Source organism: Pseudomyrmex gracilis, unplaced genomic scaffold (genome assembly GCF_002006095.1).
Source record: "Pseudomyrmex gracilis isolate BER0280 unplaced genomic scaffold, ASM200609v1 scaffold_8, whole genome shotgun sequence".
NCBI lineage: Eukaryota > Metazoa > Arthropoda > Insecta > Hymenoptera > Formicidae > Pseudomyrmex > Pseudomyrmex gracilis.
In genome coordinates, this window is record NW_018020592.1 from 1,286,784 (window position 1) to 1,312,186 (window position 25,403).

Here is a 25,403-nt window from a genome sequence, read left to right on the forward strand (position 1 = left end):
GAGCGTCCTGGCAATTCGAAACAATCGTTGTAGCTAACATGACGGATCGCAGAGTGAATTCCTAATTCGGAGTGAATCGACGCCGACCGGGGCGAGTTATGAATGTCAATGCAATCGTTGTCGATGGCGGTTGGCACACGGAAGCATCCAACGCGCATTAAACTCACATCGAACTCGACGCAACGGTATTACGAGCATGCCTATTATCGTAAACACGTGGATAGCAAATTGCTTTTAAATTGGATGTTCGCCTTGCTGTTACGGATCGCATAAGCTTTGCGCTAGGATCAATTTCTAGAACGCAAAAAATATCTTCCGTTTATATGTAACATTATCGATAATCAAATTAATTAAAAGTTTTTCTTCGTGTGTATAATAAATAAAAATTTAACTTTTAGTTTTGGACAAAAATATCTACAAAAAGATATTTTTATTCATTCAACGTTGAAATTTTTATAAATAAAAAACAAGCGCTTAATAATCTCTTGTTATTAATTATAATCCGTTTATTATTAAACACAAAATCCCCGCAATGCACCGTAAAATTATACGAATTACGCTCACGGAGTTTTTGCTTAACAAATGAATTTAAATGCAAAATACTGCGTCTCGCGTCTTCATCGAGCAATTAATTGAGCCTCTTTGTAGCGAAACAGTCCGCACAAGTGCTCATTCGGCCGAGCCGCTTTGCGAACGCAAACTTTTTCCGCGATTGGCGTAGCCCGGGGGACAAGTAGGATGTGATTATCCTTTATACATACAGAACACCGACTCACCGTTATTAGATTAAAGCGAAACGGCCGCGAGTGTCATTAACGTCGCCAATTAGCGCGACCCCGTTGTCGTCTTTGCGCGTGTATTTTATAACCGAGCCCTCTGAGATCTTTATTTGCCGCAAAACAACGTAAAGCGATATTTCATACAGAAATACGTCGCTCTTGCGGTTATTTCGTCGGTAAATAAAGGCCCAAAAGAGACCACCAACACCCGATCTTTTTAAATTTGCGTGTGACATTTTACACGAGAAAAAGAAAAGTCACGTTTTACGAAACAGCTGAGCCACAAACTCATGCATCAGTAAGGTGCGTGAAATTTTTATTGAGTACTATAAGCATGAGATGTGTGCGATTTCTTCAATATCTTGTTTTCTCTACTGCTCCGAACTTTAATATAAATTTTTTAAATCAAAACTACAGAGTTTTGTTCATCTTGAAAACTAATCCGCAATAAATCTTCGACTGCAAATTATCTTTGCTCGTGTGCTATTGTTACATGGTTTTTGGACTTGCTTTTTATTTCTACACACACACACACGCGCGCGCGCGCGCGACCCGTATGTTTTACCTCGGTACATTCTAACGAAACTCCCCAAGCTGTTCTTTCCACCGGTGTCATTAGTGTCGTTAGTTAACGCAATTAGCTATGTACTCATCTCTTCTCGCCGATCTCTTCATTCTTCATACAGAATTATTATTTAAAATCGCGCGAAAAACAACGCGGTTGCTGAATGAACACCAGCAGTAGAAAAATTTCAGTCACGCATTATAAACTTCGGCGTAGAACATTTTGTGTAATTAATATTAACGCCATTCTCATAAACTTCGAGAAACAATGTAGTCGAGCGAACGTGTATTATGGACATGCATTATGAAAATTAAATATAAGTGTACTTACCTGTGTAAAAGCAATTGATTACAAAAGACCGTGTAGTAATATTGACTACAAGTCCATATTTCCACTTCCGAGTATCCTACAGGGTAGTTTTCAGGGATCATCGTAACTACACAATGACCCACTTTGCGCGCTAATTATGAGCGACATAATAGCTACCGACGACATAAACTAGCGAATAGTTTCCGTGGTTACTTCGAAATTATTTACGACCGCTTTTTGAGTTTATCACCTGCAAACAGACGTCTAACATATTACTCTTTTATACTTAGCGATCCCGAATGTATAATTTATTCCTATTTTCTTTGTAAAACAAAAGTTCAAAGAATAAAATAGTTTTTTTCGTATTGTCTTTCGCAAGGTCTTGTGCAGGTCTTCTTTTCTTCAAAGAAGAACGAGCTGGGAACGAAAAAACGGATAAAAAAAAAAACATTGAATTACACAGTCCAAGATGATCAAAGGAAGTTCTTCCTGGTCAATCAACATTTTTTTTATTTCCAATTTTTACAATAATTTCTAGCACGTTTAACCGTCCTCGTCAAGATCGCGACAGACGGAAGACGAGGTAATGGCACGCGACGATCGGTGTGGAGTTCGCGAGATCGGGAGTTGAGTGCGCGGAGAAATGACATTCGAAAGGTAAAAGGTACTTGGATTCTCTCAGTCATAGAGGAGGGATCATAGGAGACGAGGAGAATTCGCAGAATACGGACACGCGCGCGGAGTGATTACTGAAGCTGCAAACACACAAAAAAAAAGATACGGGACTGCGACACGCGCGATTTGAAACAAGATACGAACGTGATCGATCACGTGTCGCAAGTGTAACGTGATGATGTAACGTATATTTATATTTCGCACTGCAATAAACACTTTTTTACACAGCCGCCGTCTTTAAACGCGACTATATCTCCGACATTACACCTCGATATTTGCGATCTCTGACTTTCTAATCCGTCGTGATTTAAGCTCGTTGGACGGAATAGTGGCAGCTAAAAATAATTGATTCGACTTATGTCGAGTTTCGCACACAATTGTTTCGACAAAATATTCTAATTTAGATTCTTTGCTTTACAAGAAGCAATATGAGTAATCACAAGAAAATGAAACCGAAATATATATTATAAAACAAAATGTTTATTTCAATAAAATATATTAAAATAATATAATTTTAGTATAATATTATATATGTATTTTCTCTCTCTTTCTCTTTCCGATAATATATTTATATCTTTTAAATATGTGAATTATTTCATATTTATTGTCACTGTTCCGCTCAACGGCTCACTCTCGAGATTCGAGATGTACAAAATACACACGTAACTTCATCATCTACGACATATAGTCGATGTTCTCTTATCGAGAAATTCAAATGCTGACACCAATATTTACGCGCGCGAGGGTATATTTCCGTGCAAAAGATCATTTTCGAGTGAGTTTATTCAAGGAAAAGCGCAAAGAAAAGCGCATTATTCTGTTTTACACATTTTGCTTCTCTCGGCGACAATATACCTATTATTTAATTGCTAGAAAAGACATTGTTCACTATACAAGGCTGGCAGCGATTTCTCTTGTGTTCTTCCTTTCCCCTTCAACGTTTACAGTCGCTCGACTTCCCGTTCCGTGTCTCTCCCTGTTTCCCTCTGTCACCCCCGCCCCGTTCTTCTATAGATGCCTCCGTCTCGTGTTTCGGGACAGTCTTGTGTGTTTACTTCTGCTGGAACAATTTGGACAAAATCGAAAGGGTGACATAAAGAGAGAGGTTCTCTACGCAGATATTGGCTTCTAGTTGCGATAAAGCTTTCTTATGTATCCAACTATCGGTGACAGTCAACTTGCTTTATTATACGGATCGACGATATCGAAAATATAAACAAAAACAATAATATTATAATAGTTGATATTATTCATGCTGTGTGACTCTGCTCAAGATTACTTAGTTATTAGTATGGAAACGTTATAAGCAAGCTATCGTTGTTTCGACTGAGATAGTGTGTTGTTATTAATTGCCGGAAGCACCTCCCGTCGTATCTAATCGCGTTCGCCTGCATAAGTTTATATTATCAGTGCACTGACCTTGGGCGAGTCTCCAGCGCCAAGATACATGAGACCGGCCGCGCCTGCATACGCCAGCAGGATGTCAATTGCCTGCTGCGTCTCCAGCAGAATTCTGACCTCCCTCATCCAGTCGTTGGCGACGCTCCTGGACGCACCCTTGAGCAGATTCATGTATTTCAGAGTCATTTTGAAGTCGCCACGATCCAACCAGTATCTGAAACAAACCAATGACGGCCAACCGTTCGAAGCCACGGCACACAAATGACTATTTTTCGCATTCTCTCACTTATTGACCGCAGTTTAGCGTACTCTGTGCGATAATGGGATTTGATCTCTGAATAAATTTATATTGATTCATAAATTTCGCTATATAATCGAATGCCTGGCAAACAACGCGACCCGTTCGCGGTTTGCAATTTGTGGGAAGCAATCAACGTGGAAGATTTGTTGGCCGATTTCTCTATGGTTATTCACGAGTGCACAACTGGCTGCCGTTGGCCACTTCATCTCCGAGTTTCGAAACACAGACAAGAACATACCTTCCTCTCTTCTCCTCCTCCACCTTTCTCTCTGCTCTTGTGGAGAAATACCGGAGAGTCCGCGCGAAGCGCGATAGTTTGGCAAAAGGCGAGGCACTCACGGCAGAATAGTTGGCGACATCCGGTACGTCCGGAAACTGTGCTATCAGACGCAACCTTCCAAAAGGAAGCGCCGATCTACGTAGACTACGGTTCGTTAAAAATTCGCATCCCGGATAAGCGTCTCCCAAACTGAATTCCCGTTCCCTTTCTCATCTCTCGCGTGGTTGTTCGTTCGTTCGTTCGTTTGGAGAGAGAGAGAGAGAGAGGAGAGAGAGAGAAACAGAGAAAGACGAATGTTTATTCACCGGCTTAGGATTAAGTTAGTGATATCTGGCGCGGATGTCGTCTTTCTCCCGGCGTGGAAACACGAAACTTCAAAAGGGGGGAAGAGAATAACGCGTGCAGAGGATAACGTAGGATGAAAACTTGACACGAATATACACTCGAATCACTCCGATACGATAAAGAGATGAGATTAATGTTCCAGCACGGCTTACAGGCAAATTATGAAGAAAAAACACACGGTATTGGTATCTGAAGTGACGCGAACGAATTTTTACCTGACCGCGAGCAACGCAATTAAAAACCATCGTTCAATTGAACAAATTGTTAATATTCATGAACTGTGTACAACTCTTTCGTATCTTTCCTCGTTTACGAAGATCTATAATTATGTTAAAAAAATAATTATAAGAATAATAAGATCTATTTAAAAAAAGAGAAGTATGGTTACTTCTGTCACTGTAAAAAAAAAACGCATTAATTATATTCTTGAAGTGCTACAATTAAAACATGAATTATATATTTCGAAAATGCTGAGTTGAGATCAATCTTCAATTGTCTGCTAACAAGTGCTTGATGCTTTCAAAGAAAATACGATCAAACGGACAATAATACGTCCGTTGGAAAATGTAACGTCTGCCTTTTCGTTGCGACGACGAATCCTGCGCTATGGTTACGCGAAATGGAACATGTAAAACGTTTATCCATAGTCTTGAAATCAACTCTGTTAGGTTACTATGTGGTCCACGTGGCCTAATTCGCGGCACGGACGTGCAAGTTTCTTGTTGCTTTCGGATTTCATATTCGCTGATATCGCGCTTGCCTCGGAAACTTCCACGCTTAACCTTCACACAATCCGCAAGAGATAAATCCTTAAAATCCATTAAGAAAATCTTTCGTCTTTTTCTCGATGTAGGAACGTTTGTTTCTACCACCACCATCGCCGATAGGTTTCACTTAACATCGATCGGTTTATTTTTTCGAACTAGTTTCTGGTCAGTCTTTCTCGTACGATTGTGCTATCTTTAAACTTAAAAGCAAACGTGACCATCGGTTTTTTTTTTTTTATCGAAAACAAGCAATATGAGAGTTCTGAATTTCTATTTACGTGTCATTTGATTGTGCTAAAGGTTGTTTTGCTAATATATAAATTCGGGAATCCATAACTCTGTCCTAATTCGTCGACTTACGAAAGAGAATCGATTTCTGTGGCTATCCAAAGTGGACGGTATTATTAGCCCAAAGAGTTTCTGAAACTTGAATTCCACGTGAAGTTTCTCGATGTTATGAAAAGAAAAGTTCTCTCTTATTGAATATATCCCGCTAATATAAAATAACGCATTGAGGAACTCGAGGTTCCACGAGAAAATAGAAGTCTCTTCATCCTTAAAGCACAAACGTTCTAGGCCAACTCGCTATTCGATACTGATTCCACAATAAAGATGAATTTGCACGTCTGACTTGGCAGACGATGGTAACGGAAGTAGATACCGCATTTGTCGAGCATGATAAAGTAAACTTCGAGGAGCAAAGTTTGACTCAGAGTTCAAAGCGGAAAAAAAGAAGAAAGAACTTTTTTTCTGTCCTTCTAGTATCCATTATGCAAATTTGTCATTTTTTTTAAATTAAATTAAGAATAAGAACACTATAAAACTTTACAATCGAACGCGATTGTAAGCGGCTAAATGCAACAAAATATTGTTGGAGTGTTAAATTATACAATCGCAATTAAAGGTGTACTCCGTGGTGTAATTAGAGAAGAATTTACTTAAATAATTATGTTCTCTATTTGACTCACACATTTACGTCCGTTCTCGATTAACCAAAGTGCAAAATGCGAAAGATTAAATTCTAGAGTGCATTTATTCGACAATTAAGTATTCATTTGTAATCAGCAAAGACAATGGCGTTCCCTTTCAAATTCGAGAAATCTTTTACGAGTATCTTCCCTGAGTGATATATCGACTGTACGCGATGGTGCATCCACGAGAACTCGAGAATTTCGCTCTGCGAGCGTGTGCTGAAAGAGTGTGTGCATACCGCAGTGCGCCTCGGAATTAAAAATTCAGAAGACTCACGTCCGCTTTGGAGTTCATGCATGTGTTCGTTTCACCGGCGCTGCGAGTAAACGTGTCACGCCGTGTCTACACGTGTGTATGTACATTCTAAAGCTTACGGTGCGAGAGCAATGAGAGAGCGGCGATAACTTATTTCGAGTCATCTGAGCTCGTATAGGCCTAGGTATGTAAGCTAATAAAATATGCTGTCCGCATCAGCGTCGCGTTATTTTTTTATTCACGTTGAATATCATTCGTAATGTCGGTCGCGGTATCGGTTTGTTTTTGCACGTCGGGAATTCGCGTCGGCGGCGACGGCGGCGGCGGCGAACGAGGTATATGTTCCAACAGAATAATTAAAGTATTCATCAGTATACACCGCTCGCGCTTTTCTCGAGAGCGGGCGAGAGAAGAATAACTTGAATAATTGTATCGCGCGGTGACACTTTCCGATGAAAAGGGCGCCAAGTGCAAGCACCAAGTACGCAATTATATGCAATTACGTAACAATGTTATCTATATATCGGAAAGTTGTTTGTGCGTCAATTGAATTGTTAATTAATAACATATCAAACGCAATTTCGCATGTTACAATTTGTGAAAGTCGAATAAACAAAGGGCGCAAAAAAAAAAACAAAAACAAAAACAAACTGCGACTGTTTTGCAGGGTTCTGTAAAATTGTGTTTTGCGCGTCGATAATAAACTTTGACATTTTGCGCGAACGCATTCTCCTCTCTCTCTTCTTTTATTTTTCGCAATCCACGCGCGCGAGAGAGCTACGGTGAATAATATATTTTTAATTTGTAGACGTTGGCCACATATAAAGAGAACCACAGCTAAGAAATGGCGAACGGAGGAAGGCGTGTAACTACGTGCCGGGAATATCGGGCTTTATGTTAACCCTCCCACCTTCCGTGAGAGGCGCGGCGCCGACATTCGATATTTTGCGCGCAAACCGCTCGCGGTGAAACAGCACCAGACGTGCGAAAAGAAGCGTGCGCGCGAAAAGCGCTTTTAAGTTATGTAAAAACTATCTTTCGCGAAGCCGTGTGCGATAGATACTGACCAGAGACTCTCCCTCGTGGCCGATATCCTATTCCTAACTTCTTGGCGCATCATGAACTGTTTTTTTTTTTTTTTTTACGTCTCGTGTGTATATACGCGCGGCGAAATGTTGTACTACCGCGAACAGCATTCGCACGGGCTTCGCGCGCCGCGCGGCTCAAGCGAGATCGAGCATGAATTTTTCGTGCGAACGAAAACACATGCCGTCGTTTTCACAGATTTTCAAACGTGAGATCCCCTCCCGTAAAACCGCGCGTGCCGAAACTGTTTTCTCAGTCGTGCGAAATATTCTATTATCAACATAAAACTTTTAATAACCACATTCTCTCGTGAAAGTCAACCGCAAACGCGTTTCCCACATAAATGTTTTTCATATAAATACTTTAACGTTGTTAAAATATAGAAAAACACGCACACACGGCTGGCAAATATTGTAATATTTTGACGTGCGCGTGCTTCACTCTGAATAAATGTTTTTCAAAGAGTATGCGCACGTTTCACACGTGCGTGCTTTATTTGGTGCTTTCCTACGATATAAACCGGAAATATCGGGCGACAAGAGCCCGGAAACCGAAGGAGTCGGCTGACACGAGAAAAACTAAGGGATAAGTCGGTGAAATGGCTCGCCACCGGATTTCGCCAGGGATAACCTGACGAGTGGTAAATGGCGGTGTTCTTTGTCAAAGTGTACGTGGCGGATATTACGGCAGGTGTTTTCGTCTTTCCCGCCCCGTTGATGGTCGGCTGGATATATTGCGTTCTCTCGCTGGTCCTTAGGGTCTCGTACGGGCACAATTTATAGGGTCACCGAGCGCATTGAGCGAAAGAGAGACAGAAGGATTCTTTGCGTGATGCAAAATTTGCCGTTCGAATTACGAGTACAACAAAAGTGCATTTAATCGATGGATGCGATAAATAGCGACGCATCGGCGGATGTTTTGCGCTGTAATTATTTATAACCTTCCTCTATCTTTCTCTCACTCGTGCGTTTTGTCATTGAAAAACTTCGACGTTTTATCGACAAAATTCAAACAAAGATGCGCGCTATTAATAATATTTTGCAGATAAATATTCACAAAATAATTTTACATTATTTCGAGAATGTCTCTTGAGAATTTTACTCGTAAATATTTGCTCAAATTTTGCGCACGATAAATGCAAACTTGTGAAAATTAGCCCGTCACGCACACACGTCGCACACACCGAGTTTGTACCAATTTGCTAAAGATTATTACCTGGCACGTTGCAATATGTCGTACGTATTCAGCAAATCGACGTCGATTGGCTCGTCTTCGAGTTCGCACTTCGGAATGGGATTGGCCGTTTTGATGATCAGGAAATTTTGAAGATAGCTAAGGAGATATACAGGCAAAGCTGCACCCTCCTCAGGCACCATGGCTAACCTTCTCGCCACACCCTCTATCTAGGAACACGTAATAAGAACGAACTTGCCAGAAATTGTAATTAATCATCTCTGTACAAGAACTTGTTATTATTACACTCCGTGTTATTACACACAACAGGTACGTTTCACGTATAAACAATTTTGACTATAAACACAACTATAATAATTAATAACCTTTTTTCGAAAGTAAAATTTATTCCGCATTTAGTTCGAGGCTGTGTAGCACGGAATTGCACTCCGTTTATTATTGAATCACGACACGCTGTGTAGAAAAATGTTGTAGATAGCAATTTTACGCGTCTGAGAAGATAAGTGAAATAAGTGAATATGTGAGAGTAACTCTGCGGAATACAAAATCACCTTGAGGAACCTCGCGCGAAGAACGTCCTCCGGTAGCACTCCTCTTTTGGCTGCCTCCCCAGGAATGCTCTGGAGAGCGGCATGCACCAGAGGATCTTCCTTCGCTGAAAAAGAAAAGAAATGGAAAACTGAATAAACAAACGCGCAGACACACAATATTCGTTCTTTTCTCTTCTCTTTGCTCTCCGTTTGTTTAATTCAAATATTAATTACCGATTCTCGGCTCACACACTCAGAGTGATTCCTGGCGAGCAAAATTAATCAGCGTGGACAGTATTATTTTTGCAATAATCAAATTTCCGCGATAGTTAAATTTACTTTGTGGCCGTTGTGCCTACAACAAATCAAATTCTATCTTTCCCACATTGAATGAATACAATTCGTTGCGCGAATATGTATTCGTGCGAATATTTACCGCACTTTAGAGTGCGGTTTGCGTTCGGTTATTTTACCGATAACGTATAATAATAAGCTTATCACAATGAAGGCACGCATTTTTAACGCATTGGATATTCGCTCGATTATTAAATACATCAAGTGCTTTTAAAGCACTTATCCATCATTAAACGCAGATAAGCGAGATCTCATTATCCGATCACGTAAACAGCTTGCACGTGCTAAATAAATAAATAAATAAATAAAAATAAAAAACTAAATATTCGATGAGATTAAATTTCAAAACAATTATGTGGCTTATATAATATTAACAGCAAGATTACACAAATGCGCGAATTATCATTAGATAATTAAATCTCGTCGGATCGCGCAATTGTTGCGCAACTGCGAATTTCAGCAGAAAAATTGAGAGTCGATTCCTCGACGGAGACTAAAAACGGCGAAAGGCTTGAAAAAAAAAGCTCGACAAAAAATTTATAGACACTTAGCGCAATTAAGCGCGAATGTTCGCGGCATAATTAATGAACACGAACGTGGCGCTCCATCAGACCGACACAGACTCAGTGAAATGAAAGGCCCGGCGGCCTTTATGAACGTTAGCTTCCGATTAAGTCGTAAATCTTGGACCGAGCTCTCTTCTATCCACTCCGATTCTGGTGGCCCACATACACGCACTCGATTTGAACAAGACCTTGTCGTCGGGTTTCTCTATTGTTCCAGTTTTTTATACTCACGAAAGCGAGTTCCCGCATACGAATTGCCGACCGCGGCGAGCGATTAAAGCGCGTGCGATAATCGTTCTCGAACGGAAAAAAGCTAGAATAATATTCTCTTTCTCACTCTCTTCCCTTCATCCTTTCTTCTCTCCATTCATCTTCTTTTCGTCAACTCCAGCTGCGATTTAAATTCAACTATACACCGCGGTCGGCGAAAAAAACGTACAACTTGCCGAAAAGATTGACATCGCGAAATTTTCGCGTCGTTGTGTTTTAAATCGGTCATCAAAAACGAAAAAATGAGAAAAGTCGCTCGAAAAAAGAAAACACATGTCCGTGCGAACTTTTTTTTCTTAGAAAACGACCCACACACTAAAATGTGATCCCGAACTACTTCTGGAGAAAGAAACTCGGTGCAAACTCACGGTAACTTTTAAATAAACTTGCTTAGCGCGAAAAAAAAAATTGTGTACGGAGAACGTGTATCTAACCATTATTTGTCTTAATACCGGCTGTGTTTCGCGCATATGGAAATGGATACGTGCGCGCATATTTAACCGGTTCAGAAACTAGCAATACCGTAAAACATGGAAAATATTGTAGATTTAATTAAGCCTCAGCTTCTCGGTGCTAAATTAACTAGCTCACTTGTGAAAAACATACAATAACGATGTGTACAAAAGCAGCTAATAATAATTACGAGTGGCTGCAGTGCGGAACTGAGACGCAAGCGACTCTGGCAGCTACAGACCGTAAAGTCTACGGTATATACACATACCCTGCTTTAAGTTTCGCAAACTAAGTGCTTCAAAAGTTATTCCTGCCATATTTTGTATCAAACGCGAGAGGCTGCAGCCTGCCGTACGAAATTACTTTAAGAGCAAGTCGTGTTATTTCTTTGTTTGGAAAGCGAGTTCTGTTCATTCGCGCGTATAACAAATTAACGTATAGTACACATATTAAAATATTTGAAATATATACATCGTTGCTTAAGTGAGAAATTTAATAATACTGTGTTGCGCGCGCGCGTTACTATGTAAACGTTTTGAATGTTTACATAGGAAATGAAAATATAGAATAATAGAGATGATAGAGACGATTTATAGAACATATAGATGTAGATAATAATAGTAAACTAAAGAGATATAAAATAAAAATTTGAGAGGGATTTATATAAAATGCGATAGAGATTGTCGCGTCATTCAAAAATCGAGTGTTTAAAAGTTCTGTCAATTCCGAAGTTGAACAGAAAAGTTCTGTCGATTCCGAAGTCGAACAGAAAAGTTCTGTTTGACTCCGAGAGAGTTTACCGTAAAATGTGATATCTCTCGTATGGAAACTTCCTATGTAATTACATCATTATAAAACTCAATCAAAATACTTACGCGCTGCTTTGCAGACGGCTCTGATCTCGGGCGCTAGCGGTCGAAGTATCTGATCCTTCGGTGCTCCCGGTGGTGCGACTTTTACCGCTCTGGCCAAGGCCTGACAGGCCGACCAAAGGATCTGCACATTCGACGCGCCCTTCTCCTCTTCTATGCGAGCTGAAACAAAAATAAATTTTTTGTCTCGCTCAAAAACATTGCGCCGAAGAAAGTTCCTCTCATAATTGACTCCCAAAAAAAACTACCGAAGAACGGGATTTTCCTTACAGATTAAAAATTTAAATTTAGGTCTGTTAATAGTCAAAAAGAAGAGCTAATGCGGTGTTCATAGAATTAAAAAATGCACTCATTTCTTTGAATTTGCATAATTTTGCATTTTTACGATCATAAATTATCGCGAGAGAGAGAAAGAGAGAGAAAGAGATAGTTACATTAAGATTTATATTCAAAAGTTATTACATGGTTCTGAAACTTCATTTTGCAAAAATGTCACCCGGATTAAATAGACTCTAATAAATTATCTGATTTGTATATCGTCGTTAATGATAATATAAAGAATACGGGAATAAAAGCTTAATGCGCGAGCGCACCGTCGCGTTATTAATCGTGTCGGTGTTGAATTTCATCTCACCGTTTCGTGCCGCAAAATCGCCGAAAAAAAAGAAGAAAACCGCAATTGTCAAGAGAAATCGATTCGTAAAATTCGCTCTCGTCTAATTCAATTTGCGTCGACGTACCCGCGGAGGTTTCTCGACGATTCGAGTAATTCTCGGAGGTATCGCCGTTGTGTTACAGCACACTGACAAACATTTTGCGCATTTTCGTGACGCGGACAAATTTTTCGATAACAACACTCACCACGGCAAAAATCTCGTCGCGCCAGTATGTACATGAATTATGAAAGCTTGTCGAGCTGTGCGAGAGCGCGTTTCCTGCGCACATAACGCACGCTATTCTCTTTCATTGTAAAAATAAAAGAGTCCGATGTGTACAGGCGACGATTATTAAAACATTAAAAATTGAAATATATTATATTATATTATTGTTATTGTTATTATGCTGGTAACGATACTTGTATAAAAATTTATTCATAATTTGCGTTACGTGATAAAATGCAATAAGTGTGCAGTCGGTCGAAATTTGCGTAAATAATTGGCAACGACGAAGAAAAATAAACTTCGGCATCAATATACATGATGGAATTGACAGTACGCAGAGAACACTGTTACATCATTGCAAATATTTGCTTGCGGATCACGTGTGCATGGAAATATTATTCAAATAAACACTATGCACACTGCGCAAAGCGGATCAAGTGGACAGCGAGCGGATCGAACGCAATCGCGCTTGTCTCTGTTTCGGTTTCCGTATTTATATTTACTTCATCGACGCGACTGTGAATAATCGTTCAACAAATGTGATCGTCAGAGATAATCACAATTTAATTGCGCGACACGACAAGTGTCCATCCTGTCGGTCGTCCCGACGACCGCGACGGAATCCGCAATTGATGAACTGTAAAGCGACCGGAGAGTAGAAAGAGATTCGTTGGGTATACGGCCGTTAACGCCGGTAACGTGGAAGAGGAACGAGAACCCGTCCCGGATCTCCCCGAGCTTCCAACTCGTGATTTATTACGCGTATCAATCCGGATAGAGGGTTTACAGAGTGATCTTGTCTCGAGAAAATTACTTCGCGCTAGAGATTTTCTCCTGTGTGGCTTTCCGCGACGGAGGAAGCCTGTTTTCCTTCCCTTCATTCTCGCGTCGGCGGCAATCCGCATTTCCATTCAAACCGAACGACCGCTATGAGATCTCAGTCATTTAACTTTGACTTAGACGAAGCGATTTTCGTCATTTGCTTGATACGAGTTTAATTCTGGACTTTCGTGTGCATGCGCTCGCTTAAATCTGTGTGGTACAGTTTTTACTCCGACGTAATCACGAAATTCATCACAACCACATAGACGGAATTACGCGAGCAATTACAATTAATTTATGTTCGCACTTTCGAGAACACGAAAGGAAATTACAGTCCGTAATAAGTGCAATGTCATTCTTTATAACGACAATGGCTTTGAAAGCATAAATGTTGCGAGGACATGCGCGCGCGTAATTAATCTCCCTCGGCTACAGAGGGTTATACACTCTCTCCCCGTCCTTTTCCCCCAATCCCCCCGTTCACCAAGTCCGCAATTTTATCGCTCCGTTGAATTACGAGGCGCACTTTCGTCACCCAAATAACATTATCATGCTTTCACAAAATATTCTTCGTAATACGCTCAACTGAGCAGAAAAAAAAAAAAGACTTTCGCGAAGGGGCTTAGTCAGCAAACCGACGTGGTTAATCTCCCGCCTTAAATTATACCGGCCCGCTCGCGAGTTCGGATATAACCGAATCGTAATAATCGCGGCAATATCATTTCTCGCGATAATTCGGACGGTTCTCGCGGGCACTTCCCCCGTTCTCTCTCCATAGCAATTAAATTAATCCTTGGCGTGTACGCGGAGAAGGGGGGCCCGCACGCGTTTTATCGCGCCTCTGGAAAAACCAGAAGGTAGTAGACCGTATTATCAATTTCGCTGTATAAGCAAACGATTTCGCAAACCCCATCTCATAAACTGCCGTACAAACCGCCTCAACCGTATTCGTGCAACCAATTGTTACTTCGACTTTTATTGCTCGTTCTGCTTCGCCATTTTATTGCCGATACATTCCGGGTCAAGATTATTCTATTTCCTGCGCGAGCAACACTATTTAGAGACTCAATACATTACGCGGTATCTACTTTGTAAAAAAATTTACAATTAGACTTTAAATCGAAAATAGTAGGATTTGACTCGAGATCTCTCTCATATGTAAATTTTCCTCATCCGTCGTACGCTTCGTCATCTCGCTTTATGAAAAATCAAACAAAAATCGCATCAACGTCATTCACGACGACGACAACGACGACGACGACGCGTCTAGACTACGAAGAAAATTCCGCGCGATATATAACGTCTAAGTATATCCGTCGCTCGTCGTAAAAATCAATTATTCGGAGACATCTGCGCGGTTATTAAGTTTGTGATTTTATATTTTGTCGGTCGCGCGACTGATGTTCAGTTTTATTGCCAATACTCGCTGGATCCCACAATAATTCCAGCAACATTGTGGCGTATAGTGTGAATCAGATCGTTTGCTATTCCATTTTTGCACCGTCTGTCAGAATTTATATAACTGACGAGAAAAATGAACGATTCAACTGTCGAATGTTCCGGACCGCTTATTATCCTCGAAGATAAATGTGGGAAAGTTTTAATGTAATATATAGTTCTAATTTAGGTGCCAGACTCCATATAACTCGCAATATTCACCGCGTCACACGAGCAATCGATCTCCGTCAACTTTATAAAACAATGTGCCTAAAACAAAAAAAAAAGCGTTTAATGGTGTAGAGCCGAATATTTAAAAAAAATATTTGATACACCAGCCATTTCTCACTGTACAACACACAGTTTTCATTAAATCGCACAGCATCAAATTTTGGATTAAACTACGAGCGGATAACGCGTGGATTTGATCGACAGTTCTAAGTATCAAAATAACGGCTGATTTGTTTTCTATTATCCTTCCTTTTATGCGATTTTTCCTCCATTTATGCACCCTTTACTCCTCCTCGTCTCTCTCTCTCTTTCTCTGCGATGGACTTTCCACAGCTGCTTCCTTCACGCTCGAGCTGATCGTGAGCATCGACGCGGAAAAACGAAAAAAGGTCGAAGGGTTTTGAACTGTGCTTCAAGTAAAATCTTTTCTGTCTCGATGATGATTTCTCGTCCTCCTTACGGACGAAATCGCGTTATTACGTAGGCGAAACCGCGGTTCCGAACCGGATGTCTCTCTGCGGAAAGTTTCTGTTAAATTCGTCGTATATCCACGGGAATTATCCAACTTCCAAACGCGTCCAATTATTCCGGATAATTACTGATTTATTCAAGCGCATGGCTCGGCCCTCCAACGTTACTCGGATGAATCAAGTTTCACAGCCCGTTACGCGACGGAATTCATTATTTCTACCCGAGGCGGTTGTATGTCGCGAAGAAAGTAATTGTTACACAGAAATTTTTTTTTCTCGTCGTACAGTCGCGAAGAGTGCACGTAATTAGATCAACGGCAAACTAAAAGCTTGTAATTAGTTTAGAAACATGTCTTTTTCAATATCGCCTCAAGTTCTTTGTGAAAAATTGTCGCCACACCAAAAGAGAGCAAACCTAACTGAATCGAATTCGATTATCGACGCGTGTCCTAAATTTCAATCCGACAAGTATTTGGTATCGATAGAAAAATTTCAGTAAACGATTTGTCTCCAGAATCGGATACACATCAATTTTTGTATATTCCGATAAAACTTCTTTTATGTTGCAAAACTCAATGGAAAATACGTATGTTTTGCTGTAAATATAATAAATATAAAATATACAAAACAAGTAAAATTAAAATGTGAGTAAACTTCGATATGTTGCATTATTGCAATAAAATAACATAAATTTAAAACGCGTTTCTTCTCTTAAATATCTTTATGCTTTTTCAGCGAATGTTTCGCGCTCCCTGTCACACATATTTTTCAAACTTTCAATCCAATAATCATTTACACGCTTGCCGCTGTTCATCGCAAAAAATTCTCTACGTTATCCGATGGCACCGTGCCAGGTCACACTCTGCCGCTGCCTCTCTCTCTCTCTCTATCTCTCTCTTTTCTCTCTCTTGTTCTTTCAAGGGTTTAAATTTCGACTAATCGATAAGGAGAAAGCTCGAACGCTCGCATTATTGTCGCGAGAATTTGTGACCGGACAGTACTTATCGATTCATTCAAGCGAATTTCGAAAGCGGTGCGTTCGTTTCTCTCTTCCTCTTTCATTCCTCTCGCTTTCTGTCGTTTTCGATCCATTGGTTCATCGTTTATGAGACCGGCCAAAACATTGGTTAAATCAGTCCAATGAATTAAGCGGCGTAAAGCCACGTGACATTTTACGCTTCGAGAGTTGCGCGAATTTCGAGAACCACTACGGTGCTTTGCTCTCGTCGTCACATAGGCTTGTCCTCTGTTTTCTCTTCCTTTTTCATCCCCTTTTCACTCTCATCCACACTCTCCTTCCCTCTCTCGTTGTCTCTCTCTTTGCTGCTCTTCGCCCTTTCTGTGACCTTGTTTTTCGAACGCTCTCGCATTGACGAGCGTAACGATGCGGTCGTCGCACGACAAAAGGGTGGATTGTACTACCCTCGCGCTACCACGTCGAAACACACCAAACGATTTTCTCTGCCATCGCCAACGCACATTGCGTCGTGACGCGGTTCTCCCTTCCCGATGGTTCACTGGCTGCACACCGTGTAAAACGCGACAAACTTTCTCCTGCGGAAATGCGCAAATCTCCAGCGAATCAGCAGAGCGGCGATACGCGTGATAATCGCAAAATAAGATCGCAGCGACTCTCCGAGACAAAATTAATCCGATTATTTTTTACGTGCATTAACACATACAATCAAACAATAAAAACAGCATCCACGCAGGCGTTACGGCCAAAATTCTATTATAACTGAAAGCAAATTATTTTAGGTGATTTTGTTTTTCTTTTTTTTTAGTCGCGTAAGACGCGTCAAATTGCTACCCTAGAATGCAAACTCGGCTACTAAAAAGATAAAAGCGATAAAACATATCTGAAAGGAGTGCAAGCGTCCGCACAAACTCTCCGCCGAAATTAAATTTCCAAGCCGCAGCGTTGCGGTCACAACGTGGAAAAGCAAACGGCCTATTTAGCTTACCTGCAAATAATTTCTCTCTCTCATTTCTCCATTAAGTTCGTGGATATAGCGCAACCGTATCACTTTCGTGTGCTGCACCTCTGTGAACTTTTCACTTTTTTCTCTCGTTCGCGTGCAATTTTACATGCAAACTTAATTTATTCGAACGAGATGTATAAAATATGAATTTACATTCTTGCGCCGAGTGGCGTACTATAATTTTAAATACTTGAGAGAGAAAGAGAGAGAGAGAGAAAATCCAATTTCCATACTACTTCAATTTTATACAATAATCTAGTAATCTAGTAATAAAAATAGTTTTAAAATGCGGTTAGCCAAAACTAGGATATATAAAAACATACGCCTCAAAGAGAATATCACGTATGACGCGGCGAAGAGAATAAATTGAAATGGAATACAGACGTTGTGACGCGGAAACGCGAAAATTCCGTCGTCCGAGTCCGATAATTGATTGCTTTTTGTTCGAGCTGCATGAGAAAAGAGAAAAAAAAGAAAGAAAATCTATAGGGATCAGACGCGTAATGGAAAGTTCTAGCCGGTAGGAAAATTCGCGCGGCGGCAATGAGGGATAATTAATCGTCGCTGCAAATGCGATCCGTCGACGTCGCGACGGTTTATTGTCCGCTTCGTGAATTAGTCGCGGTTAAAGAGCCGAGCACAGTGGACCGTCCCCGACAATAAACAATATTACTAAATCTATCTCGCGCAAGAGAGTTGTCGATCGACGGAGTTTTTTTTTACATCGGCCTTAAAATGAATTCACTGTCTCTATTCGCTTAATTTGACGGGGGAATTTATACTCCATCAGATCTTTGATTTTAAATTCAATTGTGTGTCGCGCAAAAGAACACTTACGAATAAAACTTGAGAGATTAAAAAAATACAACAGAAATTTCGCGAAAAAAGTGTTACGGGAAATTTTGATGGAAGATCGATGTTTCCACTATTACACAGAATTTTTTGTGCAGACAAACAGAACGTGTTTTATAAAATTACAAAATATGACGTTATAAACAAATTAACCAATCCAGGCCGCCGATGGCGTATCAATCAAAGGACACTTATTTCAATCAAGTCGGAAAACGGATATACATACATGGATGTTTATTGCAAAACACGATTCGACGAGCTGTTGGCGCCGCATAGCGCGTGTTACGTCAACGTCACAAAATCAAACGTCGCGTCCATACGTACGTACATACGTTTACACCTTGACATAGCGCGTGTACAACGCCGGGATTGTGATGGGAGGCAACGTTAAACGTTACGATTTACGTGTCCTCTCGTAAACAAATCAGGAGAAACCTGACAAACAAATATCGGAAACACTTTGTGTTGCGATCCTGATTTTTACAATAAAAAAAATACACGATAAAAAATACGTTATGATTCGTTACTTATCGTAAACAAATCAAATTTGACAAGCACGGATACTGTTTGTGTCCTGATTGCGATTCTGAGTGTTTCTTAAGTGAGAGAAATAAAATTAATCGCGTCGCTAATTAAAATTCTATGACGTTAGTTAAAAACTTATTTGCGAACACCTTAGGACTTTTATCTAGCGCGCGAGCACTTCGGATATATATTTTGCACATTTCACTATATTTTATTCAACTTTTCTTTACTTCCTACTTCCTACAAGTTTTAAGGACACGCCACTTTTCGCTTCACTGATATGTTGACAAAAATACAATAAACGTCAGCTATCGAAAGAACGAAACAACAAGCTCTTTGGTATAGAGGGCGATCAATTTGGCACTGCTGCACTGCGGATGGGTTTTGATTTCGCTTGTCGACGACAACGGTCGCTCCTATATTGCCCGTCGCTGGCCAGATTATTTATAAGTGTATGAAACAAAAAATTCCCGCGCGAATAAAAACGCAACAGCTCAACCGCGCAACCGCTTATTTCGACTCCGATTCCATATTTTGAGAATATTCCATCTAGGCGGAACGCGTGTTGACATTAAACCAAGGAGCTTACCGCGTAATCTATAACATTTGCCTTTGTGACTCGAGGTCGTGTGACGTGCACGTCTATTCGGAATATGACATATTATGTTTGTAATCAAATACGCTGCTAATTGGACGTTATTAAACAACCGGAAATGCCAACTACCGATGTGTTCTTAATAAAGCGGCGATTGAAATGCGAATCTACAAATACTCTAATTAGCTACTGAGCTTTCAGTCAACAATTCAAAATATATATAATATCCGATTATTTTCGCGTATACGAGTTCCAACCTGAGCTTGTCACGCGCGCATTCAACAGATATAGAAGAGATTTTATTTTCAATTCCAATATAAATTATCGACAAAAACAATTATACCGATTAGAGAACAATCGAGAATATTACTCGCTTTCAACGCGCGGCCTATATAAATTTGTTTTTGTTCTTTCTGCGTCGTTCGTTCTACAAAATTCGCCAAAGTTCCGATCCGTTTCGATTCGATAAAGAACCAACACATTATAACCCTCTGGGTAAGCCGACATATATACTCCTTGATCGGTAACCCGGCCGGGACTTGTTTCATTAACGACGAGTTTTTCTCTTTTATCGCAAGGAGAGAAGCACACCGAGTATCGTCATTTGGCTACGTTATTTGTTACGGGAACTCCCGGACTTTATTTTCTGTTGTCGTGCAGTTTCAAAGTGGCACGAGCCAACACTGGCGGGGACCCCCACGGGCCGTTAAAAATACGAGCGAGAGTTCTGTCGGATACCTCGAGTGTACTAAGCTGGGAGAGAACACGGCTGCTCTTCCTTTTTGCCTCTGTCTTCTGACGTTAAAACCACGCGGCGCGAAATAGAGGAGAAAGAGGAGATGAGCGCGCTCATCGGGGAAAGTTGCGCGTTGCATTTCGAGCGACGAGGTAAGAACGCGGTTAAGCCGTATTTCGCCGACACGCTATCTCAGCCAGCGGTGGTGCGCGCGGAGATAAAAAAAAATCTTCGTACACCCGGAAAATTCTAGGAATAAAAACAAAACGCGAGAATCCGCGATTATTATTAAGTTCAAAAGTCGTTCTGAGAAATGCTCTTCTCAATTTTGATTAATTAAAATAAAACACTTAAAACAGTAATCAACTGGCTTTAAGGCCTATTCTAAGTATTCTTACATTTAAGCTGTTTTTCAACTAAATTATTAAAGTAAATTCGAATAACATTTATTTGAAACAGTAACGTGACAATAACCGTTGTTTTTTTATTTTTTTTTATTTAAGGAAAAAACAATTTGAGATCTAAAACCAAACAAATAATCACATTGTTTTCACAGATGCGCGACATTTACGATTTCATATTTTTTCGGTCGCACGTAAATAGAGCACCGCGCGAGCGAATTGCAATCCTCTCGTAAATCAGATAACATATGAACGTACGTATTTTTCTTCGTGCTTAAAGCACATCTAAAAATTAATAATTGACAACTCTTCACAAATAATATATGCTCCTCTTTTTTTAAAGTTGTACTTTGAAGCAAGAGAAAAGAAAACAATTTTTTATAAAAATAACACGTCAATCGGAGAGAAAAAGCGTCGGATAATTTTACTTATAAATAAAATACACATAATCAAGAGTAACTTTAATGACTTTTTCAAAACGCGATTCTTTTATCAGTACTGTGGTGAAAATAGATTTTCTCACGGACGAGTTTTCCTTTATATTAGTTATATTATTTCGAGTCTCACATAAACGAGTGTGCTTTTCTTCTCGAAGAGCGTTTTCGAGCGAGGGTTCTAAACGTTGCAGCCACAAACGAAGGGCAAGAAGAAAGGACTGATGTGTGGGAACTTACCAGTCCGACGACCTATTTTTTCTCTTTCTCTTTTTTCCTGATTTTTCGCGAAACCACTTTCGCGGGAACGAGAATCACTCGGCATAAAGCACATACGGGATGTTATAAAAAATATATACCAAAAACTATGTGTACACTATATCCCTTTAATCCTTTTAACATGAGTTTAATCAAACCGCGTACGTGACCGTTATGTAAACGACGCGTTAGAACTATGCACAACAACGGAAGTTTATCCGTTGTTTTTGTTTGTTTTTTTTTTTTATTTAACTTTGTAATTGAATTTTTATTACAATTCGATATTTAAAATACGATATGTTGGTATTTGATATTTGAAATAGTATTTATATATAACGTTTTCTCCTTTAAACTAGTAATACAAAAAATTCAGTCACGTTATCTTGTGTGTTTTTTTAATTTGAGAGTAGATTTGCATGCAATATCTTAAAAAATTCATTAAAATACAATTTTTATACAATACTGTGTTTCTGTTGGTATACTCCACTATCGTTTTTTTCTTATCTCGAGTTTTATGCGTTTCTACACGGTTACATCTTCTGCCGGTTATTAATTCCGAAAAAAACGTTCGGCACGAGGAGAAACACGTACTCTGTCTGATTTACGAGAAAGATTCCGACCCTCGCACATGATCGCCGCGCCATTCACGCGCAACCGAGAAAATATGAAATCGTAAACGTCGCACCTGCGCGAGCAACGATTAAATGTCCGATTTTCTTGCGCGCACAGTCTTGTCGCGCGCAGCCTTGTAAAAAAAAAAAGTCCGTTCTCACGGATATTGAATCCTAAACTCTTTCGCAGATTTGCTATGCTACATACTCTTCCTCGATAACTGATACAGCGAGTGATCTTCTATGCCCCGCTATAATACAATTCATATCTAGTACTTCGAGTTTACAAGCGGTGGAAAAATTATGTGCAAAGTCAGTTCCTTTACGCGAACATCGGCGAGCGGTTCGGCGATAAAAACACACGTCATAAATTCTGTCAAACGATACCCCGTAGGCGATTAAGAGATTTATCGTTCCCGATTTAAATTTTAGCTCCCGTGGGTAACGAGCGACGTTAGCCAATAGCCTTTAATCGAATCAATTGATCAGACGAGATCACGGCGCTTCTTTCTTTTTCTCCCTCTCTTCCCCCTTCTCTCTCTCTCTCTCTCTCTCTCTCTCTCTCTCTCTCTCTTTCTTTATCTATCTATCTATTTATCTGTCTTATCGTGGAGATAATTTATTATATTCAATTGAAGAGAAAAAATACATATTGCGATAATGTTTCTCTTTAGAATCGCATTTTAATTCCTGCGACATCGGCTCAACTTTTATGCCAAAGATATCGCGAAAAAGCGAAGACGACATTATCGCGCGAATCGTAAATTCCGTGTGAAAATATAGTTCGCGCAAACGTATTTAAGGTATATACCACGAGTTGACAAGTTCGTTTCTATGCGAATTCGGCGTTAGTCGCGCGGCTTCGTCTTCAGCACGAAAGCCGGATTCTTCCGTAAAATCCGTCAAACGCAGTTTCCTTCGCGCGACTTACCCGACGGAACTCGCAACGCGGATGAATTCAACATGACGTAATTGAGGTGAATATATTCGATGAGATGATTCATTCCTCACTGTATCTCTCGCGGGAGATGGAAGCTTGTCGAGCAGGATGCGGTAAACCACATCGACGTCAAGCGGAATAACGCATCCCCTTTCTCTCTCCCCACTATTCTTCCTACCGAAAGATTCGACCGACATTAACGCGAGCAAACGGTGTCGTCGCGTGCAGCGTGGTTCTAATTTATTTCGTTAAGTGCATGAATATGCACGATGTATCGCGTCCGTAATTGCAGACTCCTTAATGAATCACGCGTCGATTTCGTTTCTGCGATCAGATTAAATGTCGTTGTTTCCCTCTTTTAGTAGTAGTTATTTGAAAGAATATTTCAGAACTGTGTGAACCGCGCCTCGTTCTAATAGCACCGCGAGCAAAAACAATTCCGCGTGTTTTGCCGCACGCGGTATTACCGTATAAATTACGACCAACAAATTATTATTTCTTTCTTCTCTGGCGCGAGAGCTCGTCGCATCGAGCGTCGTATAAACGCGCCTACGTTAAATGCGAACTTGCGAGAATGCAAAATGCAGCCGCGCGTTTTTTAGCTGCCCTTTTTCCCCTCCTCTTCTCGCGCGACCGACATCGCACGAGCGCTCGACATGGCGGCCTGTGTACTGACCCTTAATAGCGCCCGCGAGAGACGTATGGCGGAAGTTATAATTGGGGCATATGTGGCGCATACACGTTGGCCGGTTTGTCGGACTTGTAAAACCGCGACCTCGCGATCTCTCTCGTCCAGAGTTCGCATGCAATCGTTTTACTGCTTCCATCCTGCATGATACTACTGTTTTTTTTTCCTACAACTTCGCGATCGAGAATCTCTTGAGATATATCTAATAAAACAGTTTTTGTACTCATTATTTAGATTAATTGACAGAATTGTATCATCAGATTATTTTATATCGACATAATGAAATGAGATAAAATTTAATAATTTTCCCGTCGACGAGTAATTTTCTTGTTTATTTATTTAATTTAAAGAGAAAGGTTACGAATTGCTTGTATTCATTTGCATCGCGCGTAACGGTGTTGACAAAGTATCGACATTTTATATTCGGGACAGAAACCGTAAAAGGTTTCCATTTCTGGAAACATATACGCGCGAGAATCGCAAGATCCGATTGGCGCGGAGCTTGTCACTACGCGATCATTTATGGTTACGATCGCGCAGTTACTATTACATATATATATATATCCAAATTAAGATCGAAAGTCGGCCACTTTTACAACGTGAACAAGTTTCAGAATCGTTTCTCCAACCTCTCACAATTTCATCCTGATCCCGAATATATCCCGTTGAAATCAAACATTTTACACCTTTCGTGTGTTTAAACGTCTCTTTTATCTCTTTTCGTGTCGTATTTTGTTTGCTGATTTCTATTCATGAAGCACGATCCTGTCACTTGCAGCCGCGAGCAAAGTGTTTGCGTGTTTTTTTTATTTTACAAAAAAAGATATATTTACACAAGTGTCTGTTGTTTACGAAATGCCTGTGTATTTTTAATACGTCCTTACACAACGTGGGATTTACACGTTACGGAATCTCATCGCGCATGCATCCCTTTTTTTGCTTCCACTTGACGTTCGCGCGACGTGCATTTTATTATCTTCCAGTGGAATTCCTCGTGCGAATCACCGCGCCGGTCCCGCAAAACGCGCCGGTATAAAACGACGTAATTCGCCAAATTAAACGCAGAACTCCTCGCCGGATAATGGATATTATACACTGGTGAGCACCGTATTCCACGTTTCTTTCTCCGTTCTCCCCTTACCCGGAAAACCTCCACCTACACTTTCCGTCTGCTTGTTGGGTGAAGTTAATTAACGAGCGGACGGTTTTCGCGAGAACGCGCGTCTCTGGAAACATTCTGGTTGGCCGAATCCGGTGTCGCTGGTTCGAGAGACAATCCGCAATTAGAACAATAATTATATAAACGCCAGCAAACCACCGGGAAATTAAGACGTTTTTATCGGTAGAACACTTTGCGCGAAAGCGAGCGTAATGAAAGCGGTCTCTTCAACAGTTTGCGCGAAAAGTACGCGTCGCATCTTTCTCTTCGCGATCAAGTTAACCGATTTGTCGGAGAAACTCGCAATGAATTCCGAAGTAGGATTTCTTCCACGTGACATATATTCGCGCAACGCTCGCGAATAAAAGTAATTTCAAAATTTCGTTTCCTTCGAAAGCTCTTCGAAC

General features: G+C 40.4%; 1 protein-coding gene across 7 annotated transcripts in view; it reads right to left on the bottom strand.

Moving 5' to 3' along the window:
- Nucleotides 1-3,093: 3,093 nt before the first annotated feature.
- LOC109861008 (MICOS complex subunit Mic60) overlaps nucleotides 3,094-25,403 on the bottom strand; it is a 34,590-nt gene continuing 12,280 nt past the window's right edge. For 6 of the 7 annotated variants that reach the window (XM_020440510.1, XM_020440499.1, XM_020440518.1 and 3 more), the window contains 5 exons: nucleotides 11,978-12,136; nucleotides 9,481-9,584; nucleotides 8,951-9,138; nucleotides 3,748-3,943; nucleotides 3,094-3,388 (listed from right to left, as the gene is read on the bottom strand). In XM_020440510.1, coding sequence (XP_020296099.1) covers nucleotides 3,380-3,388; nucleotides 3,748-3,943; nucleotides 8,951-9,138; nucleotides 9,481-9,584; nucleotides 11,978-12,136 — 656 coding nt within the window. In that variant the 3' untranslated portion in view covers nucleotides 3,094-3,379. The remainder of the gene's footprint in view (nucleotides 3,389-3,747; nucleotides 3,944-8,950; nucleotides 9,139-9,480; nucleotides 9,585-11,977; nucleotides 12,137-25,403) is intronic. The other variant, XM_020440488.1, reaches the window with a different exon arrangement.